The sequence below is a fragment of the Camelina sativa genome, chromosome 19 (assembly GCF_000633955.1).
Source record: "Camelina sativa cultivar DH55 chromosome 19, Cs, whole genome shotgun sequence".
NCBI classification, from domain to species: domain Eukaryota; kingdom Viridiplantae; phylum Streptophyta; class Magnoliopsida; order Brassicales; family Brassicaceae; genus Camelina; species Camelina sativa.
The window spans coordinates 21,353,551-21,378,265 of record NC_025703.1 but is presented as its reverse complement, the minus strand read 5'-3'; the positions used below and the strand labels follow the sequence as shown (position 1 = coordinate 21,378,265).

General features: G+C 35.4%; 8 protein-coding genes and 1 pseudogene across 9 annotated transcripts; 6 read left to right on the top strand and 3 right to left on the bottom strand.

The window, feature by feature from the left end:
- Positions 552-2,519, bottom strand: LOC104768064. The gene has a single exon (XM_010492004.2). It carries the CDS (start codon positions 2,502-2,504, stop codon positions 552-554), a length of 1,953 nt encoding a protein of 650 aa, XP_010490306.1. The 5' UTR covers positions 2,505-2,519.
- On the bottom strand, positions 3,065-4,559 carry LOC104766871 (probable protein arginine N-methyltransferase 1.2). Its single transcript, XM_010490839.2, has 6 exons — positions 4,450-4,559; positions 4,212-4,354; positions 4,037-4,124; positions 3,819-3,934; positions 3,572-3,722; positions 3,065-3,462 (listed from the first exon to the last, which is right to left on the bottom strand). The coding sequence occupies exons 1-6, from the start codon at positions 4,496-4,498 to the stop codon at positions 3,257-3,259; spliced, it is 753 nt and encodes a 250-aa protein (XP_010489141.1). The 5' UTR covers positions 4,499-4,559; the 3' UTR covers positions 3,065-3,256.
- LOC104766870 lies at positions 4,817-5,880 on the top strand. The gene is made up of 2 exons (XM_010490837.2): positions 4,817-5,042; positions 5,485-5,880. Exons 1-2 carry the CDS (start codon positions 4,861-4,863, stop codon positions 5,669-5,671), a joined length of 369 nt encoding a protein of 122 aa, XP_010489139.1. The 5' UTR covers positions 4,817-4,860; the 3' UTR covers positions 5,672-5,880.
- On the top strand, positions 6,365-8,148 carry LOC104766869 (phospholipase A2-beta). The gene is made up of 4 exons (XM_010490836.2): positions 6,365-6,524; positions 6,815-6,851; positions 6,939-7,058; positions 7,724-8,148. The coding sequence occupies exons 1-4, from the start codon at positions 6,459-6,461 to the stop codon at positions 7,921-7,923; spliced, it is 423 nt and encodes a 140-aa protein (XP_010489138.1). The 5' UTR covers positions 6,365-6,458; the 3' UTR covers positions 7,924-8,148.
- LOC104766867 lies at positions 13,579-17,734 on the top strand. 2 transcript variants are annotated; one of them, XR_764138.2, is made up of 8 exons: positions 13,579-13,870; positions 14,055-14,187; positions 14,330-14,433; positions 14,532-14,706; positions 14,789-14,923; positions 15,013-15,256; positions 15,342-17,470; positions 17,650-17,734. XR_764138.2 is itself a non-coding variant. In XM_010490834.2 (7 exons), the coding sequence occupies exons 1-7, from the start codon at positions 13,830-13,832 to the stop codon at positions 17,342-17,344; spliced, it is 2,835 nt and encodes a 944-aa protein (XP_010489136.1). In that variant the 5' UTR covers positions 13,579-13,829; the 3' UTR covers positions 17,345-17,484. The 2 variants fall into 2 exon arrangements, 1 of the variants encoding a protein (XP_010489136.1); XM_010490834.2 differs by lacking the exon at positions 17,650-17,734 and having other exon boundaries at positions 15,342-17,484.
- LOC104766868 (40S ribosomal protein S15a-2) lies at positions 17,552-18,902 on the bottom strand. The gene is made up of 3 exons (XM_010490835.2): positions 18,661-18,902; positions 17,940-18,100; positions 17,552-17,863 (listed from the first exon to the last, which is right to left on the bottom strand). Exons 1-3 carry the CDS (start codon positions 18,788-18,790, stop codon positions 17,765-17,767), a joined length of 390 nt encoding a protein of 129 aa, XP_010489137.1. The 5' UTR covers positions 18,791-18,902; the 3' UTR covers positions 17,552-17,764.
- LOC104766866 (60S ribosomal protein L28-1) lies at positions 19,007-20,626 on the top strand. Its single transcript, XM_010490833.1, has 4 exons — positions 19,007-19,099; positions 19,249-19,405; positions 19,849-20,012; positions 20,278-20,626. The coding sequence occupies exons 2-4, from the start codon at positions 19,258-19,260 to the stop codon at positions 20,395-20,397; spliced, it is 432 nt and encodes a 143-aa protein (XP_010489135.1). The 5' UTR covers positions 19,007-19,099; positions 19,249-19,257; the 3' UTR covers positions 20,398-20,626.
- On the top strand, positions 21,016-22,023 carry LOC104766865 (60S ribosomal protein L31-1). The gene is made up of 2 exons (XM_010490832.2): positions 21,016-21,184; positions 21,576-22,023. Exons 1-2 carry the CDS (start codon positions 21,105-21,107, stop codon positions 21,853-21,855), a joined length of 360 nt encoding a protein of 119 aa, XP_010489134.1. The 5' UTR covers positions 21,016-21,104; the 3' UTR covers positions 21,856-22,023.
- LOC104768063 lies at positions 23,429-24,390 on the top strand (annotated as a pseudogene).

The following is a 24,715-nucleotide window of genomic DNA, read 5'->3' as shown; positions in this document are numbered from 1 at the left end:
CTCTGCCTCTACAACTTTTTCTTTGCATTTATTGAACATTTTTATTTGCTCAGTGTTTTTTTCCAAATGATGTCCCTCTTTGACTCTCAAGGTTAGTAAATAGATCTGCCAAAAAGACTTGGAAAACATAGCAAGAGATAATATATTGTTTTTATCCTAATCGCTTCATATATATCCATGCTAAATTTTTTACATGTTACGAGATCTTTGGTCAAAGACCTACAGTAAGAGGCAAAGCCGATTGCAAAAAAAACCAGGTTTCGAAGATAAATGATAGTAAGACAAGATCTTTCATATCACTCGCACTCTACTTTTTCTTCTTTATAATGAGTATCCTCTATGGCTGTAAGATACATATCAATTCCATCATCAACCTAACCAAATAGAACAAAAGGCACATAAAAATGCTCAAAGCTATGATGAAGCTGTGGTTGCCATTTCTTTCATGGTAGCCATCCGACTTTCTAGTGAGAATTCCTTTGAATTCAACGACACACTCATAACATTCATTACAACAAATGATACAAAGTGTTTATTCACTAGAAAATGCCTTAGAAATCTCTGAAGCGAACAGAGGCAAAACATTTGAAAGAACAAACGTATACTACAACTTTGGTCTTGGAAACCTTGAGAATAGTAGAGAGCTTGCATCGAGTGTTACACACAGTGCAAACTGGTCTACAAATAGACGTGTTGGAAACATATTCTGCTTCATATGGTATTACTGAACTTGGCCTTATATATGTGAAGTCTCCTCCTCCAACACATGAAATATGCAATATGACCCCACAATCACTGCATGTATAAAACCATTTCTTCGGATCCACTTCTGTCTCACAAGCTTCACACCAATATTTGCCATCTACACTACTTTCACCATAGGAGAGGACTAGAGGGTGATCGTCGTACCTATGCCTTATTACCTTTTTCGGTAGAAGACCACACTTGAAATCCAAACTGAAGTCACACTCATCACACCTAAACCGTCCTGTCCTCCCACATTCACTACAGTGCTTGGGGTACTTATCGTTAGAATAGTATAAAGGATGAGGATGGCTTTCGTGCCATAATGGTTCTGAACTTGAACCGCACCGTACATCAAGAGTCATATTATTCAGTGACTTGTACCTGAAACCGTTGAACCTTTGAAGACACAGATGACATGTAAACTCTTTGCATATAGAATTCGTGTCAAGTGTGAATGGTTGGTTGTGGCACATATGCTTCTTCTTCCGAGGAATGTTAGCACATTTTTCGTGGAGAACAAAGACACACTGCTTGCAAGTATAGAAAGGTTCTGTACCAATCTGAAAGACACATGCTTGGCATAGTTTGATTTCCTCTAGAATATTCCTCCCATGGTTGTCGATCATTTGTAAGTTATGGTCGTGGCTAAAATGTTTTATGGTGTTTTCATCAATCACCACAAATGGCGCAGTTTCCTCAGGCTCTTCGGGTGTCCCTTCCAGTTCGATCATGTCCCATACATCGTCTCTTGTTGCGCATCTTGAATGAACAACATAGTCAGAACATTTAGAGCAAGAATAAGCCCCGTAGAACCCATCCACTGTCTTACGGCAAACTCCACATTTCCAGTTTCCATGTCCAAGGCGATGCGTGTAAAAGATGCGATGATCGTGGCGGTTGATGTTTATAACGCGTGGCAAATCGATACACTCCCGATGAATCATGAAGTTGCATTGAAGACAGAAGTAAGGGCTTCGCTCACCTTGTGTCCCACAAGCATTGCAAGTGAAATCCATACATCTTGGAACAAGATGGAGTTGATGTTCATGTGTGGTAGGGCTTACAACACTAACTGGCGGTGGATTGCTCATACATCTACTGCATATGCTGAAGTTACAAACATCACAGTGGTGAAGACTTCGAAGCTTGATTCCGCAAAGAAGGCACTTCTTATCAGCGTAATCTGGTGTTGCTTTAGCTGTAAGGTACTTGAGTTGGTGTTGTGGGTGGGAAGTGTGGCTTGCCTCTGGAAAAAACTTGGCACATTCTAGGTGAAAGACTAACTCACATTGATAACATCTATAGCATTGTTCACTGTTGAAAACTCTATATTTGCATACTTGGCATGATCTCACGCCAGACTTGAGTCCATTGAAGAGTTCAAGCGGATGCTCATGGAGATTGGATTTTTCAAGAATAAGAGGCGGGGCTTGTCCGCTGGCACAAGATAGATCCAACTTGAAGTCACAGATTGAGCAGGAATAACCATTTTGGAAGGAAACTCCACACCGACTACAAGTGGACGACCGGCCATTTAATAGCAGCTTGAGAGGATGGTCGGGATGAGAAGGGTGGTTGATTTGTGGTAAAGACTCAGCACACTCTTTATGATACAAAGTTTTGTGACACCCCAATTCATTGCAACGGTAGCCTTGGTAAATGTATCCAAGATACTTACACCCTACACAAGGCCTCTCGAAAAAGCGTGTAAAAGGTAACAAAGGATGTTTGTGAATTGGTACCTCTACTTTCTCCATGGTGGTTTACCAAATTCAAATCAAGCCCGAGCTCTGTTTCAGAGTTATTGTTTTTTTCTTTCTTTTTGAAGTTCTTTGTTTAAGTATTCAAGAATCTTGATTAATTCTTACTATCACAATTACCATTATTAATTAATCAAAATTAGATAATGTAAATTAGCCTCACACCACGTGAAATGGTTCTTTTCTCATTGAGATCCACGACATTTGGAGACATATGAGACATTCGAGACAACTAAAGTATGACGATGGTGTACTTTCCAGGTTTCATTCACTTTTAATATTCTCAATGTTTCCATTATCTTGTTGGTGAGAGGCCAAATCCTATTGTAAGTTGTGTATCATAAAAGCAGAATAGGTCTAGTTTGTTTTTCTTTTTCTGCGATTAAGAGTTTTGTAACTTAAACCACTTTTTATGTTAAGGGATGACTGAGACGAGACTTACACTTATAGCGGAAGAAGTAGCTTCAGGAAACTCTACTCAAACGTTTAACATGATATGAACATTGTGGAAAGAATCTTCTATATCTTCTTCTTCAGAGAAACCTGAAACCGTTAAAGGTAAACGATAGAAAACTAGCTTTAATAGTTTGTTGTCTTTGTTCAATGTTTATAAAATTCCAAGGGAAGAAATTTCTGATTCATTTTGTTCTGAAACGTCATAAGATAATGGAAACAATAGAATTACAAAATGAGTAATGTCCATCTCTCAGCTTCTAGATGATGGGGATTTCCTTTTCATCCGAGAGCTTTTAGCGCATTTTGTAGGAGTGGGTCCTTGAGATCTTGCAATGTTGGCCATTCAAAGAATAATTGAGCTTTATGTCAACGTCTCTGGGATTCTTTTTGTTTTGTGCAATTGTCATGCTTCCTGTGATTGTTTCACCCTCGCATATGGTTAACACATCTTCCAGGTACAGCACTGTTTGTTTCCAGTGTGTCGCCCGAGATTTTGGTCCTGCATTGCATGTTGTGATTGTACTGTAAGTTCCAAACATCGACAAAGAAGAGCTAGAATTAACAAAGAAGTCGGATAATCAGAAAACTTTGCAGGAAAAAGTGTGAACCTGTTGAGAAACCCATCTTCTTGTGGCACATGGTGAATGCTACATCAAAGTAGGCTACAAGGGCATGGATATGGTCATTTCGTTGTGCGACGAGTTTAAATGGAGCTGTGAAGGAAGCATCTCCAGAAGCCATCTTAGAGATATCCATGGTCTTTATAGTAAACCAAAAAAAAAATGGAATTTGCATCAGCTACAAGTAAGTAAGGGAATGAGATATAACTAACTACTCTAGTACAATCACACTTACCTTCAGCAGCTTGCTATCAGTCACGATTTGGTTTCCATCCACCGTGTCAACAAGTGGTTCCGTAATTGCTCTTCTCTTGATGCATGACATGTCAAACCCATACACGTCTTCCCAAACTGTACAGGAAACGATTAGAGGCAAAGCCGATTGCAAAAAATAAGGTTTCGAAGATAAAAGTTTGCAAAAAAAGTAAGACAAGATCTTTCATATTTACTCACAGTCTACTTTGTCTTCTTTATAATGAGCATCCTCAATGGCTGTAAGATACAGAGAAGCTTTATCTGGTAGAACAATTCCACCATCAACCTAACCAAAAAGCACAGAAAAATGCTCAAAGCTATGATGAAGCCAAGGTCGTCATAACTTAAACAAGGCGATAAAAAAGTAACTTACAAGCCATTTATTGCGAGCATACAAGACGGTGTCGAGCATATTTTCATACAACAAAAAGAAACCCATCCACTCAGAGATAATCACATCCACTTTAGGAACTGGAAGTTCGATTTCCTCAATCTTCCCTTTCAAAACAGTTATAACTGCCAAAACAACCCAAACACTAGTTTCAGACAACTACCATCAGAATATACAATCCATTTGAATAACACTCTAAAGTCAAACACAACATACATACCATCTGAAAGTCCATTCGACTTAACAATCTCCTTTGCAGTGTCAGCCATTTGAGAACACTCAACCTATACAAAGAATCATTTGTCTATTATTTGGACTCGGTCGATCTGTAGTTCTGGAATTGGGTACTAGGGTTTTAGTGATTTAGCTTTGATATGTGTGAATTTTATGAAAAGTCTTGTGCTTTTGGTATGACTTGATTCTGAGAATACATTATTTTCAATTTCCGTTTTAGGTATTGGATTTTTTTTTATCGTGGAGGTGTGTAATGAATCATGAATTTGAATATGATTGCTTTAGAAACTTTGAAATTGTACATATTGATGAGCAGGGATAATCTCTCTTGCTTAAGTTTGATTTCTGAAGCTAAACTGTGTTTCTGTAATTTTGAAGGACTCTGTGATTGTGAAACATGGCATCAAAATTGGTACAACTTCAGTCAAAGGCATGTCAGGCTTCAAAGTTTGTGACCAGGCATGGGAGTTCCTACTACAAGCAATTGTTGGAGCAGAACAAGCAATTCATTCAAGAGCCTGCATCTACTGAGAAGTGCAACGAATTGTCTAAGCAATTGCTCTACACTCGTCTTGCCAGGTCATTTACCTTTTCTTTCTCTCTTTTTCTCTTAGCATGTTTCCAAGGGCCATGCTCTAGCCTCTAGAGTAAGGGTTGTTGAGATTTTTTTTTTTCTCTGACTATAATATCTTTTATGTATACTTTTGAAACATTAATCTTCAGATCATGCTGAGGAAACGGATTTGCATTACTTGCGAGTAGTTAGCCTTTTTTGCCTTATAGACTTTGATAGAACTGAAAAAGATATGCTTGAGAACTTTGGTGTTATCTTCTAGTAATTTTTGTCCTCGATGGAATTAAGCTGGTAAATCCCTGATGATTCGGTTAGTGTCTGTGGCTGTCATGTTTTTACAGTCCTGATTACACAACTTATGATCCACAGTGTGTCTTGGCTATTACTTTTGTAGGAATTTGGCTTTTGGTATTTTGCTAATACTCACTCTTGTTACGAATTACACAGCATTCCAGGGCGCTATGAAACATTTTGGAAAGAAGTAGGCTATGCAAAGAACTTAATGAAGAACAGAGCGAATCTGAAGGTGGAAGATGTAGGGATCGGTGCATTGTTTGGCTTAGAATGCTTTGCTTGGTTTTGCGCGGGTGAAATCGTCGGCAGAGGATTCACTTTCACCGGCTACTACCCTTGAAACTGAGACAACAGCAATGTCGTCGGCAGAGGATTCACTTTCATAGCTTGTAACTCTCCTCCATATGATTACTCACTGAACTATATATACTTCCCCGAATCCATTTATATTTTCAGTCTATTCCTAAAACAGAGGTTTTGGAGCTAAGGAAAAAAAAAACCATTTTTGGTAAAGCTCTTAATAAAAGAAATTGAGAAAAATGCATTTGATACAAGATTCTTCTTTAAATAAATGTTAAACAAATTTCGAAAGGTTTAATATTTGAAGCATCAGAGAATTTTTACTTTCCTTTTATATATCAAGTGGTTGTGTGAATAACCGAATAAATTTTTCAAAACAAAAATGTAGAAATAATTATTAAAAAAAAAAAAAAAAAAGAATACCAAAAATGGATAGGAAAAAATGTAATTTTGAAGAATTTTTGATAACTGTTAATTGGTGAAAATAAAAAACTGATATTCACTGTTAATTGGTGAAAAGAAATAACTGTTATTTTCTTTTTTCTTTGAGAAACTGATATACTGTAATATCATCATAGTGAAATATTATAATTTTGCAGCTGATATATACAAAATATAAATATTTATTTTGTTTTGACTAAGATATATTAATTTAACTCAAAAAAATTCAAAAAATAAATAAAAAAATCGAAGACCAATGAGATCTTAAGGAGACCCAATTGGAACTGTGGCCATCATCATAATCCGAAACCTTAGCGAAGAAGACAACGAACGATTTACCCTAAAACATTTACGAGACGACGACGGTGATAATTCGCACTTCTCTGATGCGTTTCGCGGCGGCTTTCTTCGTCACTGTCTTTATCGTCCTCGTCGGTGTCGTCCGCAGCGAGGTTCGATTTGGTTCTCTGTGTTTTCTCTGTGAATCTTTAGTTTCCATAATTAGACATAAAGGAATCACATTCTTGTGCTTATTAGCTTATCACATTGAATAAATTTGAAACCCCTGCCAAAAAATCTGATTTTTGACAATGCTTTTGCTAACTTCACTTGCCTCTGAGAGAAAACTCAACACTTTAATGTTTTTTTTTTTGGTCTGTGTTTTATTGTTTCTTTGTGATAATTTCAAATAATGAATTGATTTATTTTTCTGTGTTGTTGTTGAATCAAATTGTTGTTACAGGAGTGTGCAAGAAGATGCATTGCACAGAATTGTGACAGTAAGATTACATTTTCTCAAGTTTCCCTTTGTTTTTTTTTTAGCTTACTCATCATCATATGTATGTTTTATATCTTTTTTTTTTCAGCTCTCTCTATTCGATATGGGAAGTATTGTGGGATTGGACATTCTGGTTGTCCTGGTGAGGAGCCTTGTGATGATCTTGATGCTTGTTGTATGGTCCATGACAGTTGTGTTGAGTCAAAAGGTACTATATCAATCAAGAACTTCGAATTCTTTACCGCTCTGTTTTTACATGCATCTGCACGAAAAGGGTTAATCACTGTTCATAGGTCATGTGCCGGGAATTGAGATGTAGTTTTAATATTATCATCTTGTAAAGTTCACGTTGGCCAAAATTGGTTTTAGTTTTGTAACCCGGCAGAAGAATGATATGCCCATTGGGCCTCTGTTAATAGAGTGAGATAAACTGAAATTAACATCTGTAACTACAGATTCCGTATGAATGTAACTTGTCTTGATTAGACCTTGTACCTGAGAACCATCAGGCTCTGATGATCTTTAAGTGACTCTACTGCTTTAGGGATCTTCTTTTGTTTGCCTAGTTGCTTTGATTCACTGTTCTTGAGCTATACTTTTTAACGGATTCAAAATGCTAAAATTTTGGTCTTGAATTGTCACGATTGTGCTGAAACCTTTATTTATTTGGTTAATATGACGTAGATGTTAAAAATGATCATAGATCATTATGCTTGCAAAATAAGTGGTCCTAGCTTTAGATATTTGAAACATATTACCATGTTTCATTCTTCTTAAGCTATATAATTCTTGATGGAGTCAAATGCTAATTATTTGGTCATGAATTGTCATGCTTACGCTGAAACCTTTTCGTATTTGTTTACAATTTTGCAGGTATGACTAACATAAGCTGCCATAAGAAGTTCCAGCGATGCGTTAGCAGGCTAAGCAAAGCAATAAAACAGTCCAAAAACAAAAAGGTTGGGTTTTCCACCCAATGCCCTTATTCAGTAGTAATACCTACAGTGAATCAAGGAATGGATATTGGGATCTTATTCAGTCAGTTAGGTAATGATATGAAAGTAGAGCTCTGAGTTTTGCTATTCTCATATATACTCTGGTCTTGGAGGCATCACATTGGTGTTGGAACTTGGAACTAAAGCTTACCTCATAATTTTTCTTTTACTGATTGATGATAACTATTGCAATTGCAAGTCGCTGATAGATTGTAGCTTAAGTCAAACACCATTGAATGATTTAACATGTAAATCTTGGACGCATGTATGAAGCAATGGCACTACGTGAATTTGTGCTATATACTAAGCAAGTTTGGATCGGAAAGTCTTCTTTACTCTTTTGTTAGAATTACGACATCAAGCTATCACTACAATCAACAAAAGAAACTTTAGTTACAATTCTACTTCTTTATCAAGCGATAAAGAAGCTAAGTAGAAGCCTCGATCAGTAAGATTTTGTGTCACCGAAGACGTTGTTCCAACCTTTTGCACGTTCTTCTACTTCTTTATCAAACTCCACAATCACGAGATCCTCGAATTCAGAGAGTTTCGCGAACACATAGCCGCTATTTCATCATCAGAAAACATAGTCGCGAAATCTGCTAATTCATGGAGCTTCTACCACAGCTTTTAATGTCATATATCGTCATTAATTGTAATCGGACGACCTAAACTCGAGTTATAATAGCTAGCGTGGGTAAGAAGTAAATTAGATAGATAAAGAGAACGGGAATGAGAAAGAAAGAGCTGTAGTCAAAACTTAGGCAAAGATATTAATCATTTTCCTCCGTTCATTAGCTATTGTAATTGCTAATTATATATACTGTATGATACGGTCTGTATCTTATTAAATTCGGGCTTTACCATGCTTTCCAACTCAAAACCAATTGACAATGAGTGGAGAGACCCTAATCCTTCATATATTAGTTAATCATTTTACATCTTTCCGATGTGGGATATTGCTTATGCTCAGACATGACTATCTGAAGCGTGGACATATGTGGGAACAATATTCACAGGGTGGCCCAAGAAACAACCTGCTCTAATACGATATTAAATTTAGGCTTTATTGTGGTTTCTAACTCAAAACCAATTGGCAATGAGTAGAGATGTTCTAACCCTTTATATATTAGTTAATCTTTTCACATCTTTCCCATAAAAGATATTTTACACTAACATATCTATTATATATATCCCCTGTTTTAGAAATTGCTAGGCGCTAGGCCCATCTCGCCCGACTAGCGTCTAGCGAGAAAATCGGAGATTAAACGGGAATTAATCGGGAACTAGTTTTTGAGTTATTTTATTAAATTAATAGTAAATTAAAAATATATAGTACTATGTATAATTATGTTTTTTTTTTGTCAACCATTGGGCCACAACTGGCCGGCCCATTAACCAAATTCCTACATTCGTAGGAACCGAGACTCGATCCCGGGTGTGATGGTGCCTTCTACAAATGGACTTACCTCCTGCTACTGCACTAAGGTCACTTCACATGTATAATTATGTTTATGTGAAAAGAAAAATATCAAATAAAATATAAAGCTATAGTATTGTCTTTAAAGTTACTGTAAAAACATAAAAACGTAATATTAAGAAAAACAATTATGATTTTAATTAAAAATTTGTACATTAGTTATTGTAAAACATCATAAACTCTTAATTTAAATGTCTAAATAACAAAATGTATATATTTGATTTATATTTGGTTCCAAAAATAATCGGTATATACAAAATTATGCAGGAATTAATCGGATTAGACGGTATAATCGATGCTATTCAGAGATTAGTCATTAATCGAAGCGGAGAGAACCGGTCTAGTGATTTTACGAGGCGTAATAGGTAATAGGCGGAGATTTTTAAAACAGGGTATATATCTATATATCTATATATATAGATATATAGATATAGATAGATTGTTTGGGAAGAGGTGTAAACCAAAAGAAAGTATAGGAGTTGGTTCGAGATCTCGAAAAAGGTGAATGATGTGTAATTATATGAACGCCTAATTAATAAAATGATACCATAACAAAGCAAATTAAAACCTAATGTATACACTTCAAATCTCAAAACCCTACCTCCATATTTAATGAAGAAAATCGTGAAAATAATTAAAAATTACTATTTGATGTCAAATTATTTATTATTGTCAAGTTTAATTATATCTTCATTTCCTATCGTGATCATAAAACTAATCAAATATTCAAGTAAAATATTTATGCAAATAATAATGGCTACAGCATGAGTTTTAAAGCATATCCGGTCGTTGAGATAGTCAATTCGAGCACTCCTATTGGTGATAGATGAGGTGTTTAGAAACAAAAATGTCTTTAGCTAAATAGTTCAAGACACTCTTAAACTATGTGTCATATTTTGACAGGTTCTAATTTTGTTTAGTTTAGTATTTTCTCTGTTTCACAAAGAAAGTTATTTTAGATTAAAAACAAATATTTCACAAAAAGTCTCATTCTATATTTCTAATGTGTTGTTATGTTAAAAATTCTAAGTTACCTTTAAACCCAAAGTTCATTTCATTAATTTATATTATTAACTACTTATTAAATAAAGGCAAACATGTAAAATTTAAATTTTTTTTAATTTGTGTAAAATGTGTCAAAATAACACTTTTTATTAAATAGAGGAAACATTATTTAATAAATAAAATTAATTAGATTAACAAACAAAAAATTAGTTAAAGGCACTCTTGATGGTCTTTAAAAGTTGGTGCAGAATATGATCCTAAATGGGTAAACTTAAACCCTGGCATCCCCTAGAAGAAATGGGTCTTCCATTCTTCTGTGTAGAGATGTTTGACGTCTATGTTGACCAACTTTTTGATTGGGATCAACAACTTTCAAGTTTCATAAATAGCTGCTTTTTCCAAAGCCTTCATCAGAGAAGTGACTGAAACCCATATGAGTCGTTGTATGTCGTTTTTAATGTTCCAAGTTCAGAATTTCGCCGCCCCATTGTGTGTATGTTGTGTGATCAGTCAATGTTGTAATATCTCTGATGGACAATATCCTACTATTGTCATTATAATTTGAAGACTCCACCAAATAAACTATTTGTTTTTAGAGAGATCATAGACTGTTTATATAACACATTGTTTTGTGTCTTCCCTACTTGAGTTTCTTCTTTACCTAACTAAGAAAAAAAAACTCATAATCTAAAATAGGTTATAGTTGTACATAAAAATAAAAATATAAAATCACTTTTTAATCATTTTTAAAAAAAAAATCTTAATTTTTTCTTATGTTTTGCTCATAATTTTTTTAAAATCTTTTTACAATATATATTATTTCAAATTAGATAATCATATCATGATCTTCATAGTATACTATAGCACACTTAGCAAAACATCTCGAAGTCCTACACAAACAACCCACAACAAAATTATGTTTTAGTACTATGTTTAGCATTTTGGTAGCTCACATATTATGTTTTAATATTATGTTTATCAAAGATAGTTACATAGTTAAAAGATATAATAGAATTCTTACAAGAAGAAAACATCATACCTATGGCTGCTAAAAAGGGAAAGGGCCATTTCATACCCGTACATCCTCCAAAAGTATGAATTGTTGCTTGTACAAACAATGAGTGCTAATTTAGACATGTACCCTAGTAAAATTTAAATTTCATACTTGTACTTATAAAATTGAGCCAATTTTAAAGTCCACGTTAACAGATTTAAGTCAGCCATTAGAGATGCTGACTCAGAATCCACATGTATATTGATGTGCCATCGGAAAATGCAAAGCGGCATCGTTTTGTTATGTTTTCTTCGCAAAAAATTGTGGAAAATCCACACTCCAGTGGTTCGAACCCTTGATCTCAAACATTATCAGCGTAGGACTTAACCAGTTGATCTCACAACAATACTCGATAGTATCATACAAATTTATTCTTATAAACCAACTTTGTCATTGAAATCGCAAAAAATTGTGGGAAATCCACCCTTCTGTGGGTCGAACCCAGTTGATAATGTCTGAGAACGCGGGTTCGACCCACAAGAGTGTTGGATTTCCCACAATTTTTTGCGATTTCGATGCCACGTTAGGTTTATAAGAATAAATTTGTATGATATTATCGAGTATTGTTGTGGGATCAACTGGTTACGTCCTATGCTAAACTTGTGTGTGATTGCGGGTTTGAACCACTAGAGTGTGGATTTTCGACATTTTTTTGCGAAGAAAACATAATGAAACGACGTCGTTTTGCGATTTCGATGGCACGTCAATAGACACGTGGATTATGAGTCAGCATTTCTAACGATTGACTTAAATCCGTTAACGTGGACTTTGCAATTGACTCAATTTTGTGATTACATATATGAAATTTGGAATGTATTGAGATACATGTCTAAATTAACGCTCTTTGTTTGTACAAGCAGCAATTCACACGTTTAAGGGGTATACAGATATGAAATAGCCATTTTCCCTGCTAAAACATTGTTGTCACATAACTAAATTGTCAGTATTATTATAAGAAAAAAATAAGGTGATTAGGACCAATAAAACATAGATAAAGTTCAAACTTATAGCGTAAAACATAGATTAATGAATCCAAACATAAAATTATTATATAATATACAGTATTTCTAATCTATATGAAACTTCTTTCAATATCTTTAAAGTTCTGTAATAATTACTTTTTGTTTTTAATCTATTTTATTTTATGAATTTTGGTTATATATAAGTGGTTGGATATTGATAAGATAAAAGAAACCAAATTAAAACACTATTCAGAATCAGGGGTTGGACTTGGATAATGAATAATTCCAAGAAACGATATAACAAAAGATATAGATCATATAAAGAAACTAAATTAAAATGTATACATGTTTATATTTATTCAATTTAAAATCAAAATAGATTCTTAATGGAAAAATACTTAGGTTCACTTCTAATGTGAACCCCTTTATTCACTTCTTCTTTTTTAACCAATCAAAATCTTTTATATATTATTTCATTTTAAAAATAAATTAAAATTAAATTAGAAAGCAAAACAAATTAAGAAAACAAATTCTGTATACTTTTAATCAAGGAAAGTTAAATATTGGTTTGTTTTAGATTTTACAATTAGAACAAAATTATGTGTCGGTTTGAGTTTACAAATAAAGTGGTTAGAGTTTAGATTTTATAATTGAAACAAAATTATATGTCGGTTTGGGTTTACAAATGAAGTGGTTAGGATTTCGATTTTACAATTAGAACGAAATTATATGTCGGTTTGAATTTAGATTTTATAATTAGAACGAAATTATATATCGGTTTGAGTTGATAAAAAAACGGTTTGAATTTTTAATTTTATAAGAATGTATACAGATTTTGTTTCATTATTTAATAAGAAGTTGAATGAATAGATTCTTAAATGTATTATGTCATCTCAGATTCTTATTGGTTAAAATAAAGAGAAGTGAACAAAAACTTTAGTAGTGAACCCAAGAATTGTTCTTCTTAACGTCCTTTGACCAATAAAAAAAGAAAACATGTTAATATCCAAAGGAAACATAAAAATTCAAACGGGAAGTTTGAAAGTAAATAATCTTATGCACTTTCCAATAAATCAAATATATATGTAGTTCCTACCAAAAAATAAATCATATATATATAGAAAGAATATTAAAGTCAGCCCCCACGGTATGTATCTATTTCGTGGAACGTGCACCGCTACACAGAGGATCCTCCTTAACATATATAGTAATGGTTTCGCGCAGACTCCAACCTAATTAATTTCAATATTTTAATTTCTTTCATCTTCTTCTTCTTCTTCTCCTCTATATATCAAATCTTTTTACGTTTCTTCTTCTTTGGTATAGAGGTCCCCGCGAATAATTCCAATCTTTTCAGATCATAGATTAGATTTGCGTCTCACCTAATTTCACAAGCCAATAAACCCTAATTTAGTGATCTACCTGATTCGATCAAAGTTCCGATTTCTTTTTTTTTTTTCCTTGTGCTAAAATATAGTTTTCCATGAAGAAGGTGCTTAATAGAGGTTTTAAGCCTGCTAAATGGTAAAATTCTATTCTGGGTTTCTCTTCTTTTCCTTTCTATCTTCTTGCTGTTTCAGATTATGTTTCAACAACATCTTTAGATTCTATCTATGACCGAACCTTTTTGGTTTCAGATCACCGGTTGTGTTTTGGTTTTGATTTATGTATTTGGTTGGTGTTGATTTATTGTTTTGATGCAATGCAGCAAGACAGCTATGCAGATGGCGAATTCACGGCTCAAGATACTCAAGAACAAAAAGGAGATTCAGATTAAACAGCTTAGGAGAGAATTAGCACAATTGCTCGAGTCTGGACATACCCCTACTGCTCGAATTCGGGTAAACCAAATCTTATAAATTGCAAAATTTTGGGAATGTGGCTACTTTTTTTGAAGTATTATTATAGAATCTTCTGAGTTTCACTTGTTTGTTTGTTTGATGGAAATTGGGAATGTGGTTTATTTTTTTTTATTTTTATCAGGTGGAACATGTGGTTAGGGAAGAGAAGACAATGGCTGCTTATGAGCTCATTGGCATATATTGTGAACTTCTTGTTGTTCGTTTGGGTGTTATCGAGTCTCAAAAGTAAGAAAGATTTGAACTTTATAACTTTGACTCACTCTTCATTGCTGTTGTGTTTGTTTTTTCCTAATGTATTGATCGTTTGTGATATTATACTTCAGGAACTGCCCCATTGATTTGAAAGAAGCTGTCTCGAGTGTCTTATTTGCTTCCCAGAGGTTATCATCAGATGTCCCTGAGCTCTCAGAAATCGTTAAGCAATTCACTACCAAGTACGGGAAGGATTTTGCTACGTCTGCTATTGAGTTGCGTCCAGATTCTGGTGTGAGTCGCCTGGTAAGTTTCTGCGTCTTCTATAATCTTTGATGGTGGTTTTGTATCTATGAACCTTTCTTGATTGTGATTGTTATCTTTCTAGCTGGTGGAAAAATTGTCTGCCAAAGCCCCCGATGGTCCAACTAAGGTCAAAATTCTGATGGCAATCGCTGAGGAGCATAATGTCGTCTGGGAGGCACAATCTTTTGTTGAACCAGATCCAAAAGATGCGCTGTTGGTAAGTGTAATCACATTTCAGTGGAAAGGCATCAGTTGTTTGTTATTTCTACTTGCTAGTGTTAAACCTGTACGTTGCTTCTGTTTTAGAATGGAGCAAGCTCGTTTCAGCCAGCGAGTACTATGAACATGGACTCATCTATAAAATCAAACAAGGAACAGCCTCCAAACGTTCAAGCTCCAACCACTGTCAATGCTCAACATGGATCAAGTGAAAGAAGACATCATTCCCCAGAGAACTCGTATGCAAATGGTGGAAGATCTTCAAGCCGTGCCAATATTGTTACTTCTGGGAAGGCTGATGACTACTATCATCCAGATCCAAGACCTTCTCGTAAGCGTTGTTTTTTTTTTCTGCTGTTTCTGTATTTGTTTTTTGATTGAATCATTTAACGGAGTTGTTTTGTTTTGTTTGACAGGTTCTAGGACTGATGAAGGAGAGTGTAGAAATCCAAATCATGGCTATGAAAATTCATCTTCAAGAAGAAATCATAGGTGGGAAACAGAATTTGTTGATTCTACAGATGCTGCACGTGCCGCTGCTGAAGCTGCTGAGAGAGCAAGTTTCGCTGCAAGAGCAGCTGCTAAACTTTCGAGCAAAGAAAGGATGACGAGGCAGGATACATCGGAGTCGCATATATCCTCTGCATCTGTAAATCTTAGAAACGAGCCGTCACATCGACGTAACAGATCTAATGTACAAAGTGAAAGCTTTCCTGAAGAACAACATTCGCCAAGACGGAATAATAGGATGCACTATGAAGATATGGGCAGAACCCGGCAAGATAGCTATGATAGGGCAAATGAATCTGATGTTCCTCTTGTACATCAGCCATCAGATAGACATCCCCTGGATATTTCGAGAAATAACAGTTCCTTCGGTGAAAAAAGTAGAGGGAAGCAGCCAAGCAAGGATGAGACGGATTTAAATTTTGGTCACCCTGAAGATGTTTACCTCATGAAGCAGTCAAGTCGCACTTCATCGCATTCACACTCGAGTGATTACTCTGATGAGAATGTCAATGGCTCAGATTATATTAAGTCACCGAGCGTTGTGGAGGAAAACATTTTTGCCACTTATGATGATCACCAATCTCAAAGCAGCTTTAAAGATACAGACACCCATTATCATGGACATGATGATGCTACAACTGCTGATACTTATGATGACTATAGTTCGTTTTTTGATAAACCTAAATTCGACGCTGAAGATAATCATTATCAAGATGAGATTGATCATGGTGTGGGATTCTCATTGCTTGGCAGCAAAACATCTGCGTCAGCGGCTGCCTGGAGCTTCAAAGGAGACCATAGTAAGTCTCATGAAGAACACAGCAGCTCGCGCTCACAAGTTTACCATGAGAACACAAGTTCCCCATTATTTGATGATGTCTCTACAAGTCCTCTGGCTGCTTACCATGAGCCTGATCCACATACCAGGTTTGACGATTATGGTCCAGATTCAGAAAGCGACGGTGATCAGCCAAAACATAGAGGCAAAGTTTCTGGAAATGTGCATGAGAAGAAGGGGAATCTGACATCTGATCGATCTCAGGAATTTAAAGTCTCTGATTCTGCTGGACACGAATTATTCCCTGTAGACACAGAAGAACACAATGATAATTCGAGGACACGAGAAGAATCAGATTCAGAGTCAGAGCCTCAGCTTGGTCTGAGGCTTGGAGCTTTGGCCGGTGGATTTAGGAACAAAAAGACACTCCCACCTTACAGAATGAGTCCGGCATTGTTCAAGTCTGAAAAGGAGTATATCCAAACAGATGATTCTGGTCAGTCTAGCAGAAAAGATCTTTACAGTAAGAAAGTAAGTAACACCGAGATGAGACCAAGTCTTCTGCCTCCCCATCCATCTTCTAGTGATGAAGACGACTCAGACATGCAACTTCCAGGAAGAACAGAAACAAAATCTGATCCCTTATTTAGTCATTCCCGTGTCGATCAGGACGACTTGGAGGAAGAAAAACTCCCAACTCGATCTTCTTCAAGAAGTCAAGAGAGGACTCATAAGCCATCAACGGGAGTGAGAGATTACAAGAGAACGAACTTCAAGATGCCAGTTTCAGCATCCTCTGAAGACGAGGAAGACATCGAAAGAGTGGCTGAACGCATCAATGTCAAGCCAAATAAACCAACTGGGTTCTCTCTAAGGACAAAGGGCCAAGCAAAAGCTCAAGAGGAGCATTCATTCCCTGTGACAACGAAGAAAACTGACAAAGAGCCTCATGATCAGCAGCCATCTCCAAGGCACCAGACAGTAACTTCAAGCACTGTTCCACAAACTGTAAAATCACCGGATCCAGAAACCCCATCAAGGGAGAGAGCTAGTCACGTTCATCCCAACCTCCCAGAATATGACGATATCTTTGCAAGGCTCGGGGCCCTTCGTACTTCTAATCGACGCTGAATTTACCCATCTTGTCCATCTGTTCATATATATCTTCTTTGCCACAGAGATCAGTCCCCACTCATTCTTTACTCATGACTGAATTTGATAACCTTACACATCGACATTATATAGATTGAAGCAGTGGTATGATTCTGCCATGTCTTGATTGGTTTCTTTGTCTGTTTTATTTTTCGTGTGTATAGACAGAATAGGAGGAAATAACTATTTGTGAAGGAAGAAAATGATTTTACAATAACATTTGAAATGTTGTCACAATAGAAATAAAATTTGTTAACTAAAATACCATTGTGCTCAAATTGCAGTGCAAGAAACAAACAAACAATGTGAACAAAGCCAGGCAAATGTCATGTTCTCACAGGATTTCGACATGTCAAAGTCCCTTCATTAGAGTTTCTTTCCGTATTCGAAATGGGCGATTCAATGAAAGAAACCAAGAACCTGACCACCCACATTCCGTTTAATAGCCTCTTCATGGTCCAAAATGCCATCAGGAGTTGTAATCACAACATAACCCCACTGCATATAACAAATTAAAGAAGTTTAAGTTACTGCTGCTTTTAGGTGCATATTCGAAAGTAGGGCAAAACCAGACCTGGCGTGTTGGAAGTGTGCGTTCTGTGTATTGCCCGATCTCGTTTGCCTTGACGTCCTGCCTGTAAGTGAGAGCTTTGCAATCATTAACCCTTCCTTGTAGATCAACAGTTATTCTTCCAACTCTGTGTGGATCATGAACTTGAAAGTTCTTGATGTACCCTATACACAAGCATACATTTTGTAAAGTAATACAGAGAGAAATACCTCTGATTCTGCAAACTGTGATTTGAGCATATAAATATACTAGCTACGAAATTCAGCCACAAACTATCAACTTTTAAAAGAACTACTTATATATTTTTGACTAAGAGTACTCAACGCAGATCGAAGCAAGTGTAAAAGTAGAGCATAGACTTGGAGAAAAGGATATGCCTTTTTCCAACCATATATATCAAGATATCCATAAGAATCAAAAAGACAAACTTTGTCAATCTTCTGCAATCTGCAACTTCATTGCCACCAAGAACAAAGCTCAATTATTGGACAATATTACCAGTCTTTTACATTAAGAGACCATACAATTGCCATGCTTCAACTATACAGTTCGAGAGATCATACAACTTGGAGCTAAACAAACCAAAGCTAAAATCACATAACTAATCTTCACTAAAAACGTGAAATCAATGTTGATGACTAAATCTAAACAAGTAGATGGAAATGAATCAAGCCCCGACTGAAACACAGAAAGAACCATTAAAAGCAGAGGTGAAAAATCTAACCTTTCTCCTTCATGATTTTGAGAAACGAAGACATTACAGTAGAGACAGGCTTCAACTCCACCGAAGCTTTACCTCGCTTCTCAGCATTCACGATCGTTCTCAACGCATCGTTCAGTATTCTCCTCCCCATTGATCGAAAGTTCCGATTTTTAATACTCGAAAATGATCGAATCAAAAGGATGTAAAAACCCCCTAAACCTCAATCAATAGAGAGACCAAATGGGTTTATTGTTTACAACGTTTCTCAAACAAAGTAGCATTCCTCGATATTATTATTATTATCTTTAGGGGTATTTTAGACTTTACACAAATAATACACGAGCTAGGGTTTTATCATTTTCTGAAGTCATATATAAATTAGCTCCATCGTCTTCTCACAAAAGCTCCGGCGCCACCATTAAAAACCAAGTCTCTCTATCTCTCTCAGCGAAATCGCACGGTGAGCTTAATCGATCCTCTCGCAGTTGTTGTTGTCGTTTCTATCAGTCAGATCTATTACGGCCATGCTCCTTTAGTGATTCGATCTGTTCATTTTATCTGTATTGATTGATTAATTAGTATCCATCCTTGCTTGCTTGATTTGGGTAGGGTTTAGAAATGGCGACAGTTCCAGGACAATTGATCTGGGAGATCGTGAAGAAGAACAACTGTTTCTTGGTGAAACAGTTCGGTAGAGGAAACTCCAAGGTTCAATTCAGCAAGGAGACTAACAATCTCGCCAACGTTCACTCCTACAAGCACTCTGGTATATTTCTAGTCTTTGCTCTCTTGGAAATATGATTACTGTCTGTTGGATTGGGAATTTAAGTATCTTAAGATAAGACACTTTGGTTGATTCTTCAAATAGAATGTTTTTTATTGGTTTATGCTAAATGTAGAAGATGTATGCGTCTGCGTTCTCAAACATAAGACTATGTAACTGTAATGTATGCTTTAGTTACTTAAAAGTGACTGTGAAATGTGATTGCATTCATACAATGTAGTCATTTTTTGAAATCCGTTGATTGAGGATTTAATGGGAATCTGATTACTTTACTAAATGTTTTGTATGTAATTGATTTCTGTCATGAAATTTGTTGTTTTGTTTACAAGGGTTTTTAATAGACTTGTGTTTGGATTCTTGAACCAAAATTTAAAATTTTCTGATTGAACTAGACTAAAGTTTAAAATTTTCAATGTGGCGTCAAGGTCTTGCAAACAAAAAGACTGTGACCATCCAGGCCGCTGGCAAGGAACAAGCTGTTGTGCTCGCCACCACCAAGACCAAGAAGCAGAACAAGCCTAAGGTCTCTGTCAACAAGTCTATCCTGAAGAAGGAATTCCCCAGGATGTCCAAGGCTGTTGCTAACCAGGTATTATTCAAATTTTCACCACTGTTGATGTTTGTTTCTATGTTTATGGTTACAGCTCTGAGTTCTAGAATATGTTTGTGTTCTTTACTCAACTTGTGAGTGGAGAGTTAATGTGTAATTCTGATGGTAAATTTGCATGTTGAATAGATATTAGGATATTTTTTCTGAGCAAACATTATAAGCTAGACAGTGTAGAAGCCTTAGAAGGCCTTGTGCTTTGATGGTGATCTAAACAAATTTTGTTGTCTGAAATGAATTGATATAGGTGGTGGACAACTACTACAGGCCAGACTTGAAGAAAGCAGCTCTTGCTAGACTCAGTGTCATCAGCAAAGGCCTTAGGGTTGCCAAGTCCGGTGCCAAGCAAAGAAACAGACAAGCTTAAGCTTAAGTTTTGTTTTTCAAAATTTGTTTTTTTTTGAAGTAAGAGATTTTTGCTGAACAGGTTTTATCTAAGTTTTATTTGTTGAAGTTGAACCATAACGCTATGCACCTCCTTTTCATTATCCCTTTCGAAAAGGAGTTAGATGTTTTCCGTATTATTATGCTCATGTTTCTTGTGTTTCGTTTTGTTAGATCTTTATCTTCAATCAAGAATTTGCTTTAGCCCTCAATTCTAGATTTTATAATAAATCATATGATCTGAGTCTTGCTGATTTGAATCGAAATGATCTGAAAAATGAATCATAATATCTTAAGAGATATACAAAATTATTCATGATGACGTTGAAAAGCTAAAAAAAAGTGATTAAGAAACCTATATTACTTACATGAACTGGAAATCTCATATGCAAAAACCCTAATTATCAATATGTGGTTAGTAATATTTTGGATATTAGATTCCCATTATAGATCTCATCAAGAAAAGCAAATCTGATTTTAAACTGAAAGAAATTGGCCAATGTTAGCATATAAGAGTGTTCATTAGGCCCATAATAGGCCCAAAATTATAATATACGGAAGCTTTATATTAGGGTTTTTCTTTACAGTTTCGTCTCTCGCTCGATCTGGTGCCGTCTCCAACTCCATTTTTTTTGAAAAAGTGTGAGAGAAAGAGAGAGAGAGAGGGAGAAGGCAGAGATCGAAGAAGAAATGGAGAAAGGTAAGGGAAGAAAGGAGGAGGTGGTTACGAGGGAGTATACTATCAATCTCCACAGGCGTCTCCATAGCTGGTAAAACCCCCCCAAGCTTCCATACTTTCAATCTCTCGTTTCCGGATTTCTTGAGTTCGTTCTGGGTTTAGCTGATAATTGATTAGGCTCAAGTTGCAATTCTTAGTTAGGGATGTGTCAATAGCTTGGATTAAACAATGCTTTCGCTCTCTGTTAATTACACAATGCTCATAAATGTTTCATTTTTTCTATCTACGGATTCAATGACTCTAGCATTTGATTCCATTGATTTTGTGATCACCTTCGAATCAGAATGAGAGTAATGTTTTAGTTGTGTTCCTTTGATTTTTGTGTAACTGTTTGCTTGTTGCTTAGTTTACTATTGATCTTGTGGTTTTTAGTAATGCTGAATCCTCAATGTGGTTTTTGACCATTTGAAAAAACGTAACAGCACATTCAAGAAGAAGGCACCCAATGCCATTAAAGAGATCAGGAAGTTTGCATTGAAAGCAATGGGAACAAAGGACGTTAGAGTCGATGTTAAACTCAACAAGCAGATATGGAGCAAAGGTATCCGAGGCCCCCCGAGGAGAATCAGAATCCGTGTTGCCCGTAAGAGAAACGACGATGAAGATGCCAAGGAAGAGTTCTTCTCTCTCGTCACAGTCGCTGAGGTTCCAGCTGAAGGACTCTCTGGTTTGGGCACTAAGGTCATCGAGGAAGACGAGTGAAGAAGATTGGTCAATGTAATCACACAACTTATTATTCTTAGAATGAAAGACCGAAAGAGAAAGACTTTTTGCTTGTTTTGATCACTTTCCCTTTTTGGTTATATTATTTCTTATGTTTTCAAGTTACAGATTTGGTGCTGATACAAGTTTGATCTTTTTTTTTTCTTTTTTTTTTTGTGTTACTTTGTTTACTTAGTAATCAAATTTTTTAGGGGACCGGTTTATCATCTGATTTATCATAAGTTCAATAGATAGATAATCCACAAATCCATATAAATCAAAGAGTACCTGAAGGAAGAATCTATATAATAATAGGTGTGTTTACTTAAATAGTTATGCTTTTTAAACTCTTTATATATTTGTTTCTTCATCAATAAATAAAAATCATTGTTCGCTGAAACAAATTTTCCGTTATATGTTGAATCTAAATAATTTAAATATTAATATATAATATTCAACGTTATTTTATAATCTAACTAAAATTTAAGAAATTATTATAGCAATATAGAAATTTAATACAACTTAATATAGAATTTACAGTTACGTCTATTTATCTTAACTTTTCAATAAAAAAATATTTTAATATTTAAAATTTATTTTAATTTTAATTTTTCTTTGATATAGTTTTACTCATTATTAAATATTTTTAATTATAATTTTTAATCAAAAAATTGCGTTTACTCATTACAACCATTATTTTAATATTCTCACTTAGGATCACTTTATCATAATAATTTTTTTATTGTAGCTCTTCACCATAATTTTTGTAAAATATGTTATATTTATAATATTTTAAACAATGTTTTTTTTTGGCAAAGTTGCATCTATTCTATATAATATTTTTTGTTATAAGTCTTTATTTTGATGATTGTGTTTTTACTAACAGTTTATATTTGATATTTATGTATTCAAACTATTTTATTACTTTCAAATGATTTCATAATATATAATTTTAAACTATTTTGATGCGTTGTGACGCTCTGTTCCTTTTAGCTTCAAACCATTTGCAGCTTGAAGAGAGTTTAAGGTCTCTCTGTATTTTTTACTTAAGGGAGAATAGTCGGATGGCGATCCATGAGCTATTTTTCTTCTAGGTAGACGAGAGACGACAGAAAGAAAATTCACAAACAAATTGTCTGATTTGATGTGGTTTAATTAAATGTTTTGCTACTCTTCAATTATACAGAGTAAAGCCTTACAACATCGGTTTACTTTTTTGGTTTAGTTGGTTTGAATAATTTGTTGTGTTCAAATTCAGCTTAGTATAAAATAAAAAGCACTAAACCAAATAAAGTTGGGTTTAACTGGTTACTGAACCAGCCTTGGTTCGTCTCAGGTGACTAAGAGTAATTACTTTCAAACAAAATGGAAAACAATCATACTTAGTTCGTTTAATGACTGTTTAGCGAATTTACAGAAAAAAGGAAATTACACCGACCGACTATAATCTATATCTATATATACAACGATTAGGAATAGAATGTTGCCATATCTTTCGCGATAGACCAAACACAAAAATCTCTCAGTGTTTTCTACTTCTCTCTTCTGTTTGTGAAATCGTGAAAACAACATAATGGGTGGCGTGAAGCGAAAGATTCCGATAGAGATGATAGGGAAGAAAGATTCAAGAGCAGTTGCATTCTCCAAACGCACAAAGGGTCTCTATAGCAAAGCGGCTGAGATTTGCCTTCTCGCCGATGCACAAATTGCGATCTTGGCAACTCCCGTTTCTTCCTATTCCAACGCTTCTTACTACAGCTTTGGTCATTCATCTGTGGATAACGTTGTCGCCGCTTTCCTCGCTAATCAGCGTCCTCGGGAAGATCTAGGGTTAGGGCTAGGGTTCTGGTGGGAGGATGAGAGGCTTGCAAAATCAGAGGATCCGGAGGAACTGAGAGACGCGATTAACTCAATGTCGAAGATGTTGCAAGATCTCAAGGATTCGCGTTTCAATGCCTTGCAGAATCGACTAGATTGTGAGGACGTGGAGAAGAAGGGTTTACTAATCCTGAATCTTGTTGCGACAACGAGAACAACTATGCTTTACTTGGAAACGTGGACGGATGCAATCAGGAGTTGTTGGACATTGATCAAATCATTAATTTTGAGTCGACGAGTTCATCAGTGAATTCACAGTTGGAAAACATCTCGATGGTGACACCAAATCATCAAAACTCCTTCTCTGATTCTAATGCTGTTGTAGATGAAGTTCACACTGATTTGTATGATGATAATATCCACTTGTCCAATTTAGATGAAGATCTGATGCTACAGATTTCTGACAACAACTGCATAAACAACAATGTTTTATCTGAAAACTTTGATGAATTCATTCAAGAGCTGGATCTTGATCATATCTTTGATTTTGAGACGAATTATATGAAGAGCTTTGAGATGGATGATGTCTCGATGGTGACTACGAATTCTGAAACAGTTGGAGATGGAGGATTAGTGACTGATCACATAGATTTGGATGAGGATAATCTATGCTTTTCTGATTATTTCAATGAACTAACCTCCCCTGCTCCAATCTGAAAACTCCCTCCAAGAAGATACAACAAGTTAAACATCTATTCTCAACTCTCTCAAAGGAAGAAGGGTCCGGGTTTGACTTTACTAATTCATGATTAAACCATCTTTTTTTTTTGTATATTTTGGTTGGAGTACGTTTTATCAACTTTCTTACTAGTCTGTAGAATTCCTTATTTACTACTACTCATGAGTAACAGTTGAGATTTTTGTATATTTTGAAGGCATAATATATATAATATGATGTTAAACTCCGATTAGCTAACAATACAACACTAGTATTTGTATTCATTGTTTTTGGGTCTACCAATATTGGAAAGTGACTGAGTCA